Consider the following 17,901-nt stretch of genomic DNA (forward strand, 5'->3'; position numbering starts at 1 on the left):
CCAGGAAGGGGACCAGCACCATGCACGGGTGCCGTGGGCTGACCCCGAGGCAAACGCACCGTGCCGTGCAAGCTGCTGCGTGCAAGCCGTGAGCCCGGCGTGCGGCCGCCAGCCCCGGGGAGGGGAACTGCAGTGGGACGCGGAGCAGCAAGGGACAGCTCCTCGCCCCGCGCTCCCCATGGGGCCACAGCGGGGTCCCTGCGGGGTCTCACAGTGTGCAGCTGCAGCAGGGGCTGGTTCACCTCCACCACAGCCTCGATGGCCTGCCAGGAGCCTCCTCCGCCCATGCCAGGGCAGGATCCACCGGGGGTCTGTCCTGCGAAACAGCCCAGGTTTTATATATATAAAAAAAGCAAACTCTTTACCAATGCTTCTCAAAAAGGGGTACAAAAATACAGTATAAAAACACAGCCTCCAGTATAAGACTCGCAATTACAGCAGCAGTTTCTAGAACATAAAATCTAAGACAAGCTACTGCGTGAAGTGGTAAGAAAGTGAGGTACGGTCCAGCCGAGCATGCAGGAGCCCAGAGAAGGTGGATCTGGGGGGGTCACCAGCAGAGACCCCCCGTCAGGCTGCAGAGAAAGCAGGGCACAGCACGGCCCGCCCAGCCACCCCGGCAGCACCTCTGCAGCCTCACACCTCCCCGGCCACAGCAGCCAGCACCGAGCAACCCCACGGCAGGCAGGGGCCAGCCAGGACGAGTAATCCAGTGAACAGCCGTTCTAATCAGCAGCCAAAACAGCCGGATTACGGCCTGCCAAGGGTGCTTAGAAAGCGGCAATATGGTGTCTGACCCGGCAGCGAGCACCCGCCACTGACGACCACCCGGCGAGCCGGGGCTTCGGGCACGACGCCAGAGCAAAGCCGCCGTGGGCTCATGCAATGCCCTGCGGTGCTCAAGGCTGTTGATGGATGGTGTTTGGGAAAGGCTGGAGCTGGGAACGGACGACTGGATCTGGCCTACAGAGGCACGCGAGCGTTCTGCCGCGCTGCTGAAGTTGGGATGCTCTGACCGAACCGCAGCCCCGCGGTTTGCAGGGGAATCCAGCAACGAGCGCCTTGTGCCTGAAAACCAGCGTTCACAGCCACCGGCATCAAAATTTAGCTCCCAGAGGAGCCCAGCCCATGCACTGCTGCGGTCAGCATGGAGCATCGGGGCAGCGTCATGAAAAGCTTAATTTGTTCTGAGAGGTTTAAATCCTCTCTCTTTGCACTTCTCAGCGCAGGTCAGCAAAAGCCCCGCTCCTGCGAGATACTGTGGTCCTCTGGACCCGGCACAATCCCCAAACCGCTTTCATACACAATTAGCAATTATTTGTTTGTTAAATAACTTCTCCAATGGGCAGCTGGAGTTATTCAGTGATTTAGGACAGGACTGCAGCTGCTGGCAGGTTCCCCCTCTGATTCATCATTCAAGTAAATATATAAAACCAGATGAGCAGAGACTACCCCACCTCCAGCAGCAGCTTCTGCTGTCGCGTTCGTGCGTAAAACCCTGCAGAAAGGCTGCCCTGGCTCAGCACATACCAGAGATTGAGGTTTGAGGGTGCCACGCCAAGCGGGAGGTGACCCCAAGGAGGGGTGCAATGGGCACAGTCCCTGCGCTCACCCCACGTAGGATCCCCCGAGGCAGGGAGAGCATCACTGCTGGGACATGCCATGGCCCCGCAGCACCCCCAGACCCCACTTCGGTGCCTTTATGGCACACACAGCCTCCAGCCAAAACGCAGCACCGAGCCTCGTCTCACCAGCGCACGCGGGGAGGCCAAATCCCACCTCCCCAAAGCCCAAAACCTCATTTCACCATGGAAAGTTTACAAATACGTATACCCCACGAACCACGCTTCAAGGAAAAAAACCAAAACTGCTCGGGTGTGCTAAAGCGCAAGAAAAATTAAGCCATCTGTCTGAGATGGCCCCAAGATTGAAGATCCAGGAGGTGCCACAGCTTCTGCTCAGCCTTTTACTGCAACCACAGGAGCACACTGCACTGCTGCCCAGCCAAGGCATCACCGTATGCCTCGCTTCACACACTCAACGTGGCTTCGTACGGCAAAATGTTTGCCAGAGGGACAGAGAACCCATTGTAGGATGAATGGGACTATTGACTGGGCTCAAATAGCAGATCAGATTTGAGTAACATGCTGAAGACATGAATTATTTCCATGGTATTTTAAGAGATAAAAGTTCTGTGCTTCATGAAAAACAAAGTTAGCCCTTGGAACGACTGCCTGATTGCACAGCTAAAATTATCCCCCTGCTGCCCACCAGCCCAGCACGCTGGCCACGTCATCTTGCCACCCCCAAATCAATAACATTTGGAGTTATCCTGGGAGCCAGGCCAGGCCAGGACGTTTTTCCAAAGCTTCCTGAGATTCCCAATGAAAGGCACGGAAGCTCCAAGGGAAACGAAGCCGGAAGGACCACCAGGTCTCCTGGAGAGACAGTTGGATTTCCAGGAAGACGGAGGAGGTTTCGCACCCCAGGGACACAAGGTGACCCTCGCCCACAGCAGCCGAGGTTGCAGGCGTCTGCCCTCAGCAGCCCCGTTTGAAGGTGAAGGGGAGCAGCCCAGCTGCGGGGAAGAGGAGGGTCTGCTGGCAGCGGTGGCCTTTGCCTGTGTATCACCGGGCAGGTTGTGCCGAGGAAGAAAGGGGCAGCTTTAAAAAAAAGAGAAAGCAAGAAGGAAGCCCCTACCCGGCTTGCGGGCTGGGGCCGTTGCTCTCTTTGGAGGGGCAGGGGAAGGCAGCCCCTTTTCCCGCAGCGAGCCCTCGCAGAGAAGGCAGGAGCCTGACCTCGGCCCCCATTTGCCAGCTCCAGCCCTGGGCACCGGCTCACCAGACCCCCAGCAGCAAGATGCCACTTCACCGAAAACTTTAAAATCAGTAAAAACAGCTTCAGGGAGATAAGAGCTGCATGGGACTCTCCAAAACATCTGGTCACGGATGCATGAGGCATCACAGGCTCCTGCCTGCTCCTCCCGTCACCTGTGCTAGAAATGGTCCAAAGGTGCAACGCCTGTTTTGGTAACCCACTCAAAAAAAGCCCACGGCAGCGGCTGGAAGTCAGGCTGCTGGCAACCCCGCAGCCCGCCGGCACGGCTCAGCCCGGCGTGACATCCTGAGCAGGGGCTCAGGGCTCCCACAGCGCAGGAGGCGAGAAGCTGCTTCCTTTGACTCACGCTGCTCCGGCCACTCTTCTATTTCCAGCGGCCGCCTCCCCGTTTGAGGAAGCCGATGGTTAATCAGAGCCCTCGCCCTTCTGCCCCCACTTCTCTGACCTGGATCCAGCCCTGCCCTTTCTCAGTTTCTGGACATTTTAGGCCGGTGCAGAGCCTGCTTTGCCGCAGACACTTTGAGCAGGGGTCTCACCGCCGCTCTCCATCCTTCCTGTTCAGCTTTTCTTAGCACTTGCCCATCACTTCCTCTTGCAACAAAACCTGAACAGCAACTTTCATGACTCAGATCTCACAGTGGCTGAGACGCTTCAGAAACCCAGTGAACTCAACAGCTCTGCCCATTCTCCCCCTCCCCGCACCGCTGGCAGAAGAGTAAGTGGCCAAGGCAGCAGGGACAGGTTAACGAAGAGGTTAATGAAGTGATCCTCACCGCTGCTGAGGGTCGCACCCAAAGGGACCCTCGCTTCAGTGCCGGGCACTTGAACCGCAAAACAGCAATGGGCTCAACAACCTCTCCATCCCTCCAGGAAAGGAACATGCAGGGAGGCTCCCGTCTGTCCTGCCCTGCGTGGAAACTCTGGATTATTTTCTCTACTTGCCCAAGCAGGATTTTTCAGAAGTAACCGCTCGGTTTAGTGCCCAGCACGGTTTGGCCCTGCCCCAGTTCTGCGTTAACCGAGTTATTTGTAGAGAGGAAGGAGGCACGTAATGAGCTGCAGCAGCTCTCGGTTCAGAGACATGGGCAGAGAGCGGACAGATGATGCCGACTGGGAGCAAAGGAGAGTGATAGAAAATAAAATTACTTGAGAAATCCAGGAGCAGGCTGCAAGCGCAACCTGCACATGCCAGGTTGGTAGAGCACTGCGAGCCATCTCTACCTGTGCAGTCAGGACAAGGAAGAAGAACATACAACCCATGAACAATGCCAGTGACCCCCGGTAAGGCTTCCCGTTTCTGGAGACGCTGAGAAGACAGACGTCTGCAGCTGCAGGAAGGCACATCCTAAAGCGGGTCCTCGCTCCCAGCAAGGAGCACCAGGGCTCAGAGTTTAGGCGAGCTGCAGCGAGCAGAGCCCTCTTGGCAGCGGCTGGGAACCGCCAAGAAACCCCCAGGGTGGTCTTTGAGGATTAGGGGCACGAAGCCGGGTACCGACACACCAGCAGGCAGCTTCCATGCTGACTGTCACCGTGTTGGGAACCGGCATGCCGGATCGCCACAGCCGCCCTCCCTCCCACCCACCAGCACCGCGCAGAGCCCCCCGCGCCCACCGCCCGGGGAGCTTCCCGGTGCATGGCATGAACGTGGCAACATCCCGGTCCTCCCACAGCCCCCCAGAGCATCGCTGCCCACGGCCCGTTCACACCCGGGGAAGGGGCAGCGGCTTGCACCGGGGCACAAGCATGGTCCATGTATGTGAGGAAGGCCAGCATCCTCGGGGTGCCACCCCCACGCTCCTGCGCTGGCCCTGAACACCAAAAGCATTTCGTGCACTTAGCAGCAAAACAAAACAAAACGAGATTTCTCCGCTTCCCCACCCAACTACCATGTCTGGCACTTTTCCCCGTGTTTGTTTTTGTTCACATCCTGGTGTTGTTTTATGGCAGAACTCCCCAGCCCGACCCAACCTGCAGCCGCGGCAGCAAGCGGCGGCTGAGCCGGCAGCAAGTTTGCCGGCGGGCGGGCTGGGGAGGCGGCCAGGCGTCAGAGCCAAGGGAGGGAGCTCAGGTGGGAGCAGACAAGGTCTCCAAATAAAATCAAATGTAAATATTCAACACTCGAACACAGAGGGAGGGATGCATTGAAACAGCAAACACGGGCGACGGCCTAAGTGCCTGGAAAACTTCAGGAACGCGGTAATGAAATGGAAAACTACTGCCCCGGCTGGCATTTCCAAAGGCAGCTGACTGCACAAGCAAAAAACATTGTGAGGAAGCAGTAGTGAAAATCCCCGTATCACAACCAGGGCCAGGGCGAGGCATTGGGGAACGGTGCTGCCGCAAGGAGAGCGATGGCACACCTGCGGAGAGCGGCTGTCCTGCTGCTCCGTGCTTCCTCAGCTGTAAGCCTGAAACCATGGAAGGTATTTCCAATTTCTTCCAGGCGACAAGGATTTTGAATATTGCATTTCCCCCCATCTGCAAGCCGCCCCGCTGCCACTGCTCCGCTCTCCCGCCAGCACCAGGCGGGTCGTGCAAACACATCCTTACACCTACGAGTAAATCGCCTCTGACGGCACGATGGAAATGCCACGCTTTACTCACAGCTCCCCATTTCCCCCCAGCTCCCTCGCTGGGGGAGAGTGGGTGAGCCCGTGATAGCGTAACGTGCTCCCCTGCTAATTATAATTTTTCCCCTGAGCCTTTTCCGTTTCTCTCCTCTCCAAACCCTGAAATGACCCACAGAAAGGCGGCAGATTACTTTACCCTTGTTGCCACAATAATTCATTGACTGGAGCCTGGAATCACATTTCATTAGAATAAAATGCCCTGCCCGAGACAGCTAATCGATTTAGAGGATGCTAATCCAGAAGAAATTTGCTCCTGACCCAGGCAGTGCCCATTAGCGGAGCAGAAGGCCGGGCAGGGGTCTCGCCGGGCAGGGGGATGTGTTGGCAGAGCCCCCGGCCAGACACCACGCGCCGGGTGGGAGCAGATTGCCTCAGGCACCAGCCGCGCATTTGGATTAGCTTGTTATTAAATCCAATTAGTTAATAGCTGGCCCCCCAGGGAGCCGGCTTGATTTCTCAAGGGGCAGATGCCGAAGCATCGGGGTCCCATGGGGGACGATGGGTCCGTGGACCCCCGTGCCCCGGGCGGGGAGGGGACCTGCGCCCCATCCCTGCGGGCAGCACGGGCAGGACAGGAGTCCTCTCCGGCACATCCCAGCCGGCACATGGCACATGCTGCCCACGGCGAGTTGCTGCCCACGGCGAGGGGCGATGACTCGTCTGTCCCCCTCCTTGGCTTGGCAGCCACCCCTGTGCGAGGGGCCGCGTCCCGAGGGGCTGCATCCCAGCAGCGGCTCTCGCCAGCGCTGGCGTGCCCGCAGCCAGGGCAGGAAAGCGTGGTCAGCTCCCAGACCCTCAAAAAGCGTTTTTGTAGCAGCCTGCTTCCTTCTCCTCCCAAGGAAGCTGCGGAAATCCTTTTGTCTCCAGTGCTCCTCCACCTCAGCTGTAAGAACAGGAAAAATCCCACCGCGTTCACAGGAACATCACCGGCAAGTGAGTCAATTTTTCCTGCCTTGGCAGGGAAAAAAAAAATAAATAAATTAAAATCTCCAGCAGAGCCCGGGGAGGCACGCAGGCTGAGAGACGGGATGCATGGCCCAGACCGCATCGCTGCCTTTAACCTGGGCTTTCTCCCAGCCTTCGTGGCCACCGACACTGAACGGGCTGGGAACGCAACACCGGGAAATGCTTCCCAGCTCCCTGCGGACCACCCTCGCCCAAACGCTCCCAGAAGGCTCCTGCCCCGAGCAGAGCCCCGCTCCCGCGGCAGCGCCTGCCTCCCCGGCCGGAAGGAGCGGAGCCCCAGGCGCCCGGGGGGTCCCACCGCTCCTCCAGGGACGGGGCGAGGGCAGGGCCTTCCCCCCAAACCCTGCAAGAGAAAGGCAGAGCTGCCGCTGCCCCCGGGCGCGCGGGGGAAAGCCGGGGAGAGCCACCCAACCGTTCTGCTCCGCAATGGGGTTTTTTTTTTTTTGTAAAACATTGCTAAGCAACCAGCACTCGGCAAGGGCATGGTTCCGGACAGACGCTGTTTCATGTAGAAAAAGAAAAAAAAAGAGCAAAGGGATGCTCTACCGGGTAGTACTATTAAAAAGGCACACACCAGCTTATTTTACAGGCCACTCGGCCCGTGCAGAGAACCCGTTACACTTCCCTCATTGAGATACTGATGCAGGAGCAGAAGCCGCTAAAAAGAAAAAAGCACGTGGGTGTGCACACACGCGCATGCATGCACACCACATGCAGCACGTCGAGCGCACCGGGGTAACGGCAACTGAACGCAGGTTGCAATAACATCCTTGAGCACATCACTGCATGTGACGTGAACCTTCCTGCTGCTCCGCTGGCCCCGCTGCAGGACGGGCAGCACGGCACGGCTACCTGCCAGGGAGCTGGGCAAACCCTGGGGAAAAAGAAAGTTCTTATTTTCTTATTTTATGAGCTATTTATGGCCCGGCTGTAGATAGACAGTCCATTTCTTTTTAAAATATTATTTTATGCTGCAGCCCAGAACAAAGGGAGCATTTTTGTCTTTTGGGAATAAAAAAAGAGAGCCACCTAGCTGGGCTGGCGCGGGGCAGAAAGCACGCGTGCCGGTGGCCGCCCAAACGGGCACTGCGCCGCAGCGATGCCCCCGCCTGCCCGCGGTGCCTGCTGGCTGCGCCCGGTGCCGGGGTGCCGCGGGGAGCACCGCACGCCAGCCGCGGGTCTGAACCAGAGGGAAGGGCGAGGGACCAGCACCTGGGCCCTTCGCTGGCCCCTCGCCCCCGCGCTGGCACAGGCAGCCCCGGCCCCCGCACGGCTGCGCCCGCCGCTCCACGTGCGGGAGCCAGATGGTCCGGAGGCTGGTGTACTTCCCACAAACTCCAGCTAGAAACCGGCTTGGCATCACCGCAGAGACGTCCCCTTCCCTCTCTGCACCGCGGTCCCCGCTCTGCAGAGCATCCCACGGCCGCCGTCCCTCCCCGGCACGCATCCAGCATCCCAGACGTGCCGCGACCCCCAGGCTCCCATCGGCAGGCGGGAGCAGAGGCAGAGAAGTGCAATTCCCGGTTGCTCCAAGCCACGCTTGAGACCATCCTTGCTATTAAGGGCCGGGGTGATGCCCTAACGAGCACACCTCGTCAGGAACGTGCAGCCCGCAGGCCCAGGGCCACCAGGCACTTGCACGGAGCAATGGAGAGGAGCAGGTGGAAGCGCCTTTGCGGGATGGCGGAGGGGAGCGTGCCAGGAAAACAGGGAAAACAGCCTCGGCTCCGCCGGCCGCGGTGACAGCCGCTCGCGTGCCCAGGGGAGGAGGGAGGGATGATTCACACCAAACAGCCGAGAAGCGAACAAGCTGTGCGGGTTTCGCTATGAGCTCCCCCTCGCTTTGCCTCCCCTCCCCGCCCACAGCGGTCACGCTACAGCTACTCATCACGCCGCATCCGAACCCGGCTCCTTTGGGTCTGCTTTAAGCCAACGGATCAAAAAAACCCCAAGCAGAGCGATGGATACCCAGCAAAGCCCGTCCTCCAGCTGCCCCACTGCTGGACGGTGTGGAAGGGCTGCCCAAAACACCCCGAACCAGAACCACCACCGCACGGGCAGGGTTTGCTTTGGCACGCCGCCGTTGCTGCCCCTCGCGCAGGGCGGGGGTTTCTGATACCCCTTTGCTCGGGTGGAGGGATGCAAACCCCCGGAGCATCCCTGCCCCGTTTTGTGCACGGCTGCAGCCGCTGCTCCGGCCATGGCGTAGCTCCCTGGGTTTCAGGGAGAAGCACACGACGATTTCAGGGTGCCTGCAGGGAGGGGGTGAGGGCAGAGGGGTCGGCGGGCCCCCTCTGCCAGCCGGGGAGAGGGCTGGCAGCACGACGAGGGCTGACCCCGCTCGCCCCGTCCCATCCCGGCTGCAGGCTCCTGCCCGGCTGGGATCAGCCAGGGAAGCGCCGCGTGTGCCAACCTGCAGGGACACGCGGCAGAGCCCCAGCACCACCGCCTCCCACCCTCCCCGCAGCAACCATGGGAACGGCATTTCCTCGCACACATTTTCAACGTCGTTGTGAGTTGTCACCCCCAAAGGAAAATAAAAAAAAGGAAATCAAAACAGCCCGCTGCCCCCAGCCCGTGTCCCGGGGCACGCAGGTAACACCGCGCACACCGCATGCACCGCTCGGCGCGGTGGGATTGCAGGAACAAACAGAGACACGGATGCGGCTGTGCTGGCACATCTGCAGCCTTGGAAAAACAGCCTCTTGACCCAAACCAGGCAAATCTGCTCCATGCTGGAAGTACGAGCAGGACTCAGCAGGTAGCCAGCTCCTGGCGCTGGAGGAACACTGGGACATCCCACCCAGCCCCTGGGAAAGGCCCACATCCCTCTCTCTAGGTCCATCCACCTCCTCAGATTTTTCTCCCTGGGCAGAAGCATGCCCTTCCAGGTTACGCCAGCTTCAGCAGCACAGGCAGTCCCAACCCTGGCCTCAAAAAGCTGCTGTTTATTCCCCAATCCATCCCCCGCCAAGCCAAAAGGGTTGAGTTTAACCTGACGTTGGACACTCGGGCAGTGCTGGTGCCACGGCTGGGCAGCGGCTTCTCCAGACACCATCACCACACTGGTGTATCGGGACACGTGCCCACAGGTGCTCTGTGGCACGCTCCCAATTAAAAAGATCTCCGAACCCTGTTAATGAGCCTTCTGCCAGCATAATTTAAAAGACGTAATCACGAACGCACACTCTCCTGCACGCCCAAGCCCTTCTGCTCACCAGCTTCCCTTGTTGGCACTGCCGAGAGGCCGGATCTGGCTGCAGCCCAGCACAGCGGCTCACGGCACCAGCTCGGTGGCTAGCACAGGACGCAAGGAGCCCAGCCCGCTCGGGAGCTTGGCTCTCACCATCAGTCCCCTCAAACGCCAGCACCGAGGGGTCGCAGCTGCGCACAGGGGGACCCACGGGCAGCCACAGGGGACCCCCGGGGAGATGCGCGAACGATGCCTGGGGATGTCGTCACAAACCTCCCGCACAGATCAGGGCCGCGGGCAGTGCACGCGGGTGAACCACTGCAACACCCCGGCAGGGCGAAAGGCTGTGGCATCCCGAGTTTTCCTTCTTACAATCAGGCTGAGCCACCCAGGGTAAGCGTGCAGTCCTCCGGAGCCAACGCTGCCTGCACAGCGATCCCTCCACGACTCACGGTGGAGAGCCACCATCAGAAACAAAGAGCATCTCCCGAGCAGGAACACATTCCTGTTGCTAATTTCCACCAGAGAGGAAGAGGAGGAGCTTTCAAGTTGTGCTGAAAATAAAGCAGAGTCTTATCATTTGTATTGCTCGTTTGAATAAAATACCAGGCAAGCTATAAAATATGTGACTGCACAAGCCACACAGGTCATGCAAAGGAAGAAGAAGCCCTCTTTGCCTTCGGCCCTGCTGGGGCAGGGGCAGGGCTGTCTGGCCGAGCTGTAACCACATACTTTGCCCACAGCACAAAGTATTCCCCACACCGAACTTTTCCTACCACCCACTGAAAGCAACGGGGGGGTAGGGGGGGAAATACACCCTGACATAGGGGAGCCACATTACAACTTCGCTGGGTAAACGAAGCAGGAAAAATCAGAAGCAACTCATCTTAGCAACCAAACCCCAAAACCACGTGCTTTCCCCCCAGACCGGCCTTGCGGTTTGCTTGCCCAGCCAAGGCGGAGAGCCCACGGCAGCCACGCAGGGGGCCTGGCTGTGCCCCACCGCTGCAGGGCTCGGTGCTGGCAGAGTCCCCCCCACCCCTCCGAGCACGGGGCAAGCTCCTTGGGCAAAGCCAGCTCCCACCGCCCAGGAAGGGATCAGGGTCTCTACCTGCACAGACACGGTGCCACTGCCGAGCCCCAGGAAATCCTCCTCGCCACGAGGCAGCAATTTCCTCAGCACTTGGAAGACTCGAAACGGGCTGTGCAGCGAGCGCGGCGTGACTCACCTTGGCAGCCCTCGCACCCCATCGCTGCTCGTAGGCGGCCAGCACCGAGCGCTCGACAGCGGCAGCCGAACACCATTTCTGATGGCACAACCAGAGCAGAACCGAACGCAAGCGGCCACAGCAACCCAACGGGGGGTTTGCTTTTATTTTGCACCCTCCAGAAAGTATAATGTTCCTTCTCCTCCAAACCCAAGTCTGCAAGTGTATAGCTGTCTCCTGGCCAGGAGACTCTCTCTAACCATTAATGTTTGCACCTGCAAAAATAAGGGCCATTCCCAGACAGGCCAGACCTAAACCTCTGTGTGTCGATCCCTCCTCTCCTCTGTGCACAGGCGATGGGAAGGTTTGGACTGTTACTGCTGTCTTCAGAAGGGCAAAAGGATGAAAATAATCCAAGAAGGACTTCAGGTTTCTCTTCCCCAGGCTCCCCTGCGCTGGCAGGCACCTGCGGCACTGGGGCTCAAGGACTTGTCACCCCAGACAGCACCGGGCTATGAAGCGGCCCAAGACACAGCTATTCCTCCAGCACACCCAAGGGTTTTCACCTTGGAGAGGCAGACGAGGACATTCTGAGTGCACAGCACCGTGTTATCTATCTACCCATTGAGCTGGGCAGCTCTACCCACCCGAGCCAGGGTCTCCCCCAGACTCACTCTGGTCGGGGTACCTCTCCCAGGGGACCGAGCACGCCGAACCGGGGGGCACGCAGAGCGGGCAGGGAAAGGCAGCAATGGTAGCAAAGTTGGCTGGGGCAGAAGGCACCTGAAGGTATCGGCCAGAGTCTGAAACATTTCCTTATTCCCAGGCTAAGGCTTGTTCGTATCAAAAGGGAATTAACTGCTGAGGTTGAACACTGGGAAAAAGTTTCACTTCTGCTTCCAGGCGAGGCGTGGAGTCGGCGCCAGCCCCAGGTACGGCACTGCCGTACCACAGCCATGGGCACAGACATTTCATAAAGGCTCCGTTTCACCAAGAGGCTGCTGAGATGTGGAACCGCATCTGTGTGCAAGCGCACCCCAGAGCACGTGGTCCGTGGGCAGAGCCCGGCATGCCGACGGCACCGCCAGGAACCACACAACCACCCCACTTCGCTTTTTAAGCTGCGCGGCAGCCACGGAGCAGGACGTGTCCCTGGAAAAACCCCACAGTCGCAGCAAAAGCCCTCCACAGGCCACCTCCCCGACCCCGGCGCTACACGGGCAAACGCGGATCGTCCCACCGGACAGCTCGTGAAAATCACACGCTGCCTGCACGGACTGAAGGGCAACTGCGTGTTCTCCGACAACCTCATGTGGAGTGTGCCTGCACGCACCAGGCTAGGCAGCTGGAAACCCCAGCCGGGGAGCACGGGACAAGCCCCAGCCGCTCACCACAGCCGGCACCGGGCATGCCGGCGGAGGGCAGAGCCAGCAGGAGACCTGCAGGCCGGTGCCGCAGCATCTGCCCCAGGAAGCTGGCAGGGCCGGACGAGCTCCCCACCACCGCAGGGCCCAGGTCCACCCCAGCATCACCCCTTCCCCGCATCCCCCGTCGGTCCTGCCCCTCCTCGCCACCCAGCCACAGCTCTGAGGTGACCCGGCCGAAAAACAACCCCAAACCCGCCCAACTGTGCCTTCAGGAGCACAGGCACCTCCGCCTTTGCCGTGGGATCCCCAGGCACGGCACAGCCAGGGTCTGGCCCTCGTGCCCCTCACGGGGAGGGGGTTTGCAGAGCCCCCGCCGGCCCCAGCCCGGCCCCACCACACAAATTGCAGCCTGCAACGTGCGAGCGCAGCAGCGGCCGGGGCGTGGACGAGTTCGGTGGCTTCAAATTAGTGCTTGGGAGTTGGAGGAAGAAGCAAACAAAACAACAGCAGAAACGTGGCAGGGCATCAGACAGCAGCCCCAGCGCCCAAAGGAGAAGACAGCCCGCAGCCCTCCGCAGCCCCATCCCCACGGGCACACAGAGCCTGTCAGCGTGGGGAGAGCTGGGGGCCGCGGGGAGGAGGAGGAGGAGGATGAGGAGGGTGCCCCCGCTCAGCCTCCCGCAGCGGCACGGGGGAGGCAATGGCTGCCAGCCGCCTGCACCCCCACATCCTCCATCGTTACGTGCGCTGCTCATTTTCCAAAGCAAACTGCAAAGCGTCTTTGCATCACTGTCTGGGCGACTGGGCTGGATAACCCCCTCGACCAAAGCAGAGGGGCTGAGGGCGATGCCGGCACCACGGGCAGCCACCGTACCAGGACCAGCTGCCGGCCGGGACGCAGCTCCCTGCCTGCCCCATTTCACAGGCACGGGGGACACGGAAAGGGGCAAAAAGCTCCCGTAACCCTGGTACTGATGGTCACCACAGCTCCTTCGCTGGAGAACAAGTTTCACAGCATCCAAGCTTCGAGTTCATTATTTATGTCTCACTTGAGGTCCTTGCATTTGCAAAACTTTCTGAATAATTTATATATGGTGTATAAGGGAGGAAGAGGGACATGTTTTGCTGAAAACCAGGTCACTCCTAATACCAGCCAAGCGGCAAAGAGAGACAATAGAAATAGGCACAGATACTCACAGCGGGGGGACGGGGGACACCTGTATTTATATATATGCATATATATACACACACTCCAGAGATGCCCTCGGCATCAGAGGGTATTTAGCAAGACCAGCCCTTCAGCAAATGAGGATTATTTTCAACCTCTCAATTTTTGTTTAAATGAAGGAGAAAGAGCTGTGGATCAGTACCATTTCTCTCCATACCTTCACAGAGGGCAAAAGCAGGGTAGCTGCAGAACAGCTCCTCCACCAAATCCAGAGGGAGACTTTCTTACGTGCCTTTACACCAGCCTCACCGTCCCCGCACACCGCTCCTGCCATGCCGCTGTCGGCGGCGCGGTTGCTGCAAGGGGCCAGGCAGGGCGGTGGGGAACAGGAGAGCGCTTCTGACCAGAGCTGCGGAGAGGTCCTCCTCCCTCCTGCGTCTTCCTCCGTCCTGCATCTTCCTCCCCGCCGCGTAACCGCGCCACGGCCCCATCCAAGCCGCCCCTCCACCTCGCTCCTCACTGATACACAAAGAGTTACGTTCCCCTCGCGCCTGTCTTAAAACAAAGAGGATGTGAAACATTCAGCAGAAAACGCAAGAGGAAGGAAAAAGAGAGAGGATATTGCCAAGACTTCAAGTAACATCAGTTGCAGGCCGCCTCACTGTGCCAAGAGCCGAGACGCCCTCCGAGCCCCTCGCTCCAGAGGCAGCATGCCCCGAGCCGGGGGTTTGCCGCTCCCTGGACCTGCCTGGCCCCACATCCGCGCACCCTCCACGACAGCCAAGGAGCGCACATGGAGGCAATGCCGGTGGCAAGGTAAGGCCACGCTGCCCAGCTGCGGGGAGATGTACCACTTGGAGACACCGGAGAAAAATAAAAGCCGGGTAAGAGAAGCGAGTGCCTGGTCATTGTCAGGAACGGCCACCAGGTACCACCTGCACAAGCTCCGGCTCATGGCTGTGCCGTCCCAAACACCTGCAGTAGTGAAACGGGAACAACACCCGGCAAGAGGCAGCGCAGCAGCACTCCACCCCTGGAGCATCTCCATCCGTACTCAGACGGACCACCGGAGCGTCTGTAATGGCCCACGCAACATGGCCAGACCTCAGACCCGTCGCACACCGAGGGTAACGCACGTGGAAGGAGCTGGGCCAGATCCTGTCCTGTGCCAGGTCTCTGCTGGAGAAGTCAGAGGCATCACGGCTCGCCAGCAGCCACACAGCCAGTGAAGTTGCTCTTACAGCAGGAGAAGGGGCCACACGGGAAAGGGATGCACAGAGCAGCCGAGCATCACAGCCAGGGAGGGGACGCTCATCCCCAGCCCCCCAGGGCAGCACCCTGCCCCAAACCTTCCCCCAAAGTGCCCTGCAGACCACCTCTGCAGGGAGCGTGCCACTGCGCCTGCAGCCGCACGCCCATGGGACGTGGCCGCAAGGCCAGGCAGCACCAGTGCTTGGGCATTAATTAACCTCCAGCAAAATCGTCATTATTGATGCCGCTATCACCCGCAGCCTGGGCATCAGTGGAGCACACTCCCGGCCCTGCACAGGAATTAAGGTCTAATCCAGGAATGCATTCACTAGAGGCTACAAAACAATTCAGCCATAAAAACACCCTTATCTCTGGAGGCCGGCGAGCGTTCTTCCTGCCCTGGCGCGGGCAGCCCGGTGCACAGGGGCCGTGCAGCATGGCCACCGCCACGGCCAGCGGGAGAGTTACCCACCAGCAGCCATGAGCACGCAGCGGTTCAGCACACCCAAAAATACCTGCCACGCAGCGTGACCGGGGCGAGGGCACAGGCAGCCCCCTCGGCCAGCACCTGCCAAGTCACCCGCTAAAAGTGAACGCTGCCTAAGCCCAGAGACAAACACCCTTGGGACCCACCAGTTAATTCCTAAAATTTATTTTCAGAGAACGACAACGCTGTAGGATTTGTTGTGTGATAAAATGAATGCTCCAGGCAGGGCCAGGCACAGGCTGCCTTCAGCTCGACAGGCAAATGCACCGCAGCAGAAGACAGCTCAGACCTGCAGAACCATAAATGCAACGATAGCTGTCAGGTTCGTGGGTTTTTTAACCCAAAATGCCAAGAACTGGTACAATGGGGGTCCCTGCAATCCAGACGTTACCGGCTGCTGCACGGGGGAGCTGCCCCCGTCGGGCTCAGTGCGATCTGAAGGGCAGGGAGCAGGAATCAGCCCCGCGGCTGCAGCTCAGCCCCCCCGGGATGGGACGGGATGGTGGGCTCAGCCCGAGCATCGCCTGCCTGCACGCCCCGGGGGCAACACTGCCGCGCCTCAGCTCCCAAAATAATCCCGCCACATCCCCGAGGCCAGGCTGGTGCATCACAGGCGATGCCACGGCAGGCTCCACGGCACGGGTGTGCGTGGACTTGCCCCGCTCCTGTCCCACCGCCCCATGGCACCGAACCGGAGCAGGGCAGGGCGAGCTCAACAAGGTGACAACTCATGCTACCAGCGTGCTTGGTACGGGAAACCCACCGGCCAGGGAAGCGATCCATGATTTGGGCCAAAGGAACTTAAAAAAAGAAAAAACCCCAAATGACCCCGTGGGGGGAACAGCAGGAACAGAGCTGCCCCTCGGGGAGCAGCCCAGCCCACCCAGCCGTGGCAGTGGACAGGCATGCAGGGGTGTCCCCGGCCGTGGGGACGGGAGCCAGGCCAGCCTGGGCATGAGAGGAGACCGGGACGCTGCCAGCCGCGGGCGAGGGTCTCCCCGGCCCCGGGGCTGCAGCCAGCGTCGCAGCGTCCCCCTCCCGCAGAGCCCCCACCACAGGCGGGCGGTTTGCAGCTTTGCCCCCAGCCCCGGCTCTCCCACACGACAACGGCCTCCACGTCCCCACACGTGCCGGGGACGGAGGAGTCGGCAGAGCCCAGGAAGGGGTCACTGGGCATCCCTCGCCCTGAACAGGGAGGGGACAGAGGACAACCGGGGGGACACGGCACCTACCCATCACCCCTGCCAAAACATCCCCAAAGGACCCCACCCCTGAGGGCCATGGACTGGGACCTGGTGGACCGGGACCACGCACATCCAGATGGGCCATGGCCAGCAACACCCCGATGGGCCACGCACGTCCCGGGGGACCAGGACCAGGACCAAGCACGCCCTGATGGACCGGGCAGGCCACACGGGGCTGGGGGGACACGAGTGGGAGCAGGTGGCCCATGACGGACCGGGACCAGGAGGCCACGGACCAGGACGGGCAACGACGGGCCAGGCGGGGCGGCGGGCAGGTGGAGCACAGCGGGCCGGGCAGGCTGCGCCGGGCCGGGGCCGGGGGGCCGGCCGGCGGGCGGGGGGCCCCGGCTGGGCCGCCCACGGTCCCTCACTTACTCTTGAGGGCGGCGACGAGCGACTTCCCGTCCTTGATGAGCTCCTTGATGAACTTGTTGGTCTTCTCCAGCTCGGCCTCGTGGGAGCGGAGCCGCTCCCGGAACTGGGGGCTGTCCAGGCAGCAGTCGCTGAACTCCAGCGCCGGCAGCCCCATGCTGCCCGCACCGCGCACCGATCACCGCCAAAAAAAAAAAAAAAAAAAAAAAATTTAAAATTAAAAAAGACAAAATTCAGCGTTTTTTTAAGCCGCAGCCTGCGCCCGCCGCTCCGGGAGCTGGCGGCGCCGCGGGCGCGCCCCGGGAGCGGCCGGGCCGGGCCGGGCCGGGCCGTGCGGAGCGGAGCGCAGCGCTGAGGCGCGGCGGGCGGGGCCGGAGCTGCCGCCGCTCTGGGGCCGCCGCCCGGGCAGGGCCCGCGCGCTGCCCGCCCGCCCGCGCCGCCGCCGCCGCGGCACGCCCCCGCGCCGCGCCCCGCCCTCCGCGCGCGCCCCCAGCCAATGGGCGACCCCGGCGCGCCGCGCCCCGCCCCCCGGCGCCCCCTGCCGCCGCGGCCACGCCTATGTCGCCCGCTGAGCCAATCGGCCGCCGCGCCCGCGGGGGCGGGGCGGGCCCGGCGGCGCCTCGCGGGGAGCGCGCCCGGCCTGAGGCAGCGTCCGGCGCGGGCAGCCCGCGGCGGGGAGGGGCTGCGCGCTGTGCGGGGGACTGGGGGGAGTGGGGGCCCTGCCCGCTGTGCGGGGGACTGGGGGGCCCTGCCCGCTGTCCTGGGTGGCTGCCTGCTGTCCTGGGGGGCCCTGCCCGCTGTCCTGGGCGAGCCCCGAGTGACACCGAGACGACAGGAGGGGTTCCTCGAGGGCTTCGCCCGGCCGTGCCCCGTGTCCTGTCCCGCTCCCCGTGGACCTTCGGGCCGCATGGAAACCCGCACCCCAGCCTGCGGGAAGGCTACGTCCACCGCCCGGTCTGCACCCAGCTGGTTGGGCCTCTCCGGGTTGCAGCTTTGCACATCTTTCGTCCCGTTAAACATCTGCGTCAGAGATTATTCCCCCGGGTTTAATAGCGTGAGTTACAAAAATAAAGCCCTAATCTCTTGAAACAGCCGGTTATGAAGGGGCACCAGCACCGGGCAGCAGCCCGGCACCGTGGAGGGACTGCAGGTCCCCGTCCCCACCTCCGCGTCCCCA

At 61.1% G+C, this 17,901-nt stretch overlaps 1 protein-coding gene across 3 annotated transcripts in view; it reads right to left on the reverse strand.

Moving 5' to 3' along the window:
* The window catches only part of ARHGAP26 (Rho GTPase activating protein 26), a 156,483-nt gene extending 139,366 nt beyond the window's left edge, over positions 1-17,117 (reverse strand). For all 3 annotated transcript variants that reach the window (XM_075509516.1, XM_075509515.1, XM_075509517.1), the window contains exon 1: positions 16,728-17,117. In XM_075509516.1, coding sequence (XP_075365631.1) covers positions 16,728-16,881 — 154 coding nt within the window. In that variant the 5' untranslated portion in view covers positions 16,882-17,117. The remainder of the gene's footprint in view (positions 1-16,727) is intronic.
* Between the last annotated feature and the right edge of the window lie 784 nt (positions 17,118-17,901).

Source organism: Mycteria americana, chromosome 8 (assembly GCF_035582795.1).
Source record: "Mycteria americana isolate JAX WOST 10 ecotype Jacksonville Zoo and Gardens chromosome 8, USCA_MyAme_1.0, whole genome shotgun sequence".
NCBI classification, from domain to species: domain Eukaryota; kingdom Metazoa; phylum Chordata; class Aves; order Ciconiiformes; family Ciconiidae; genus Mycteria; species Mycteria americana.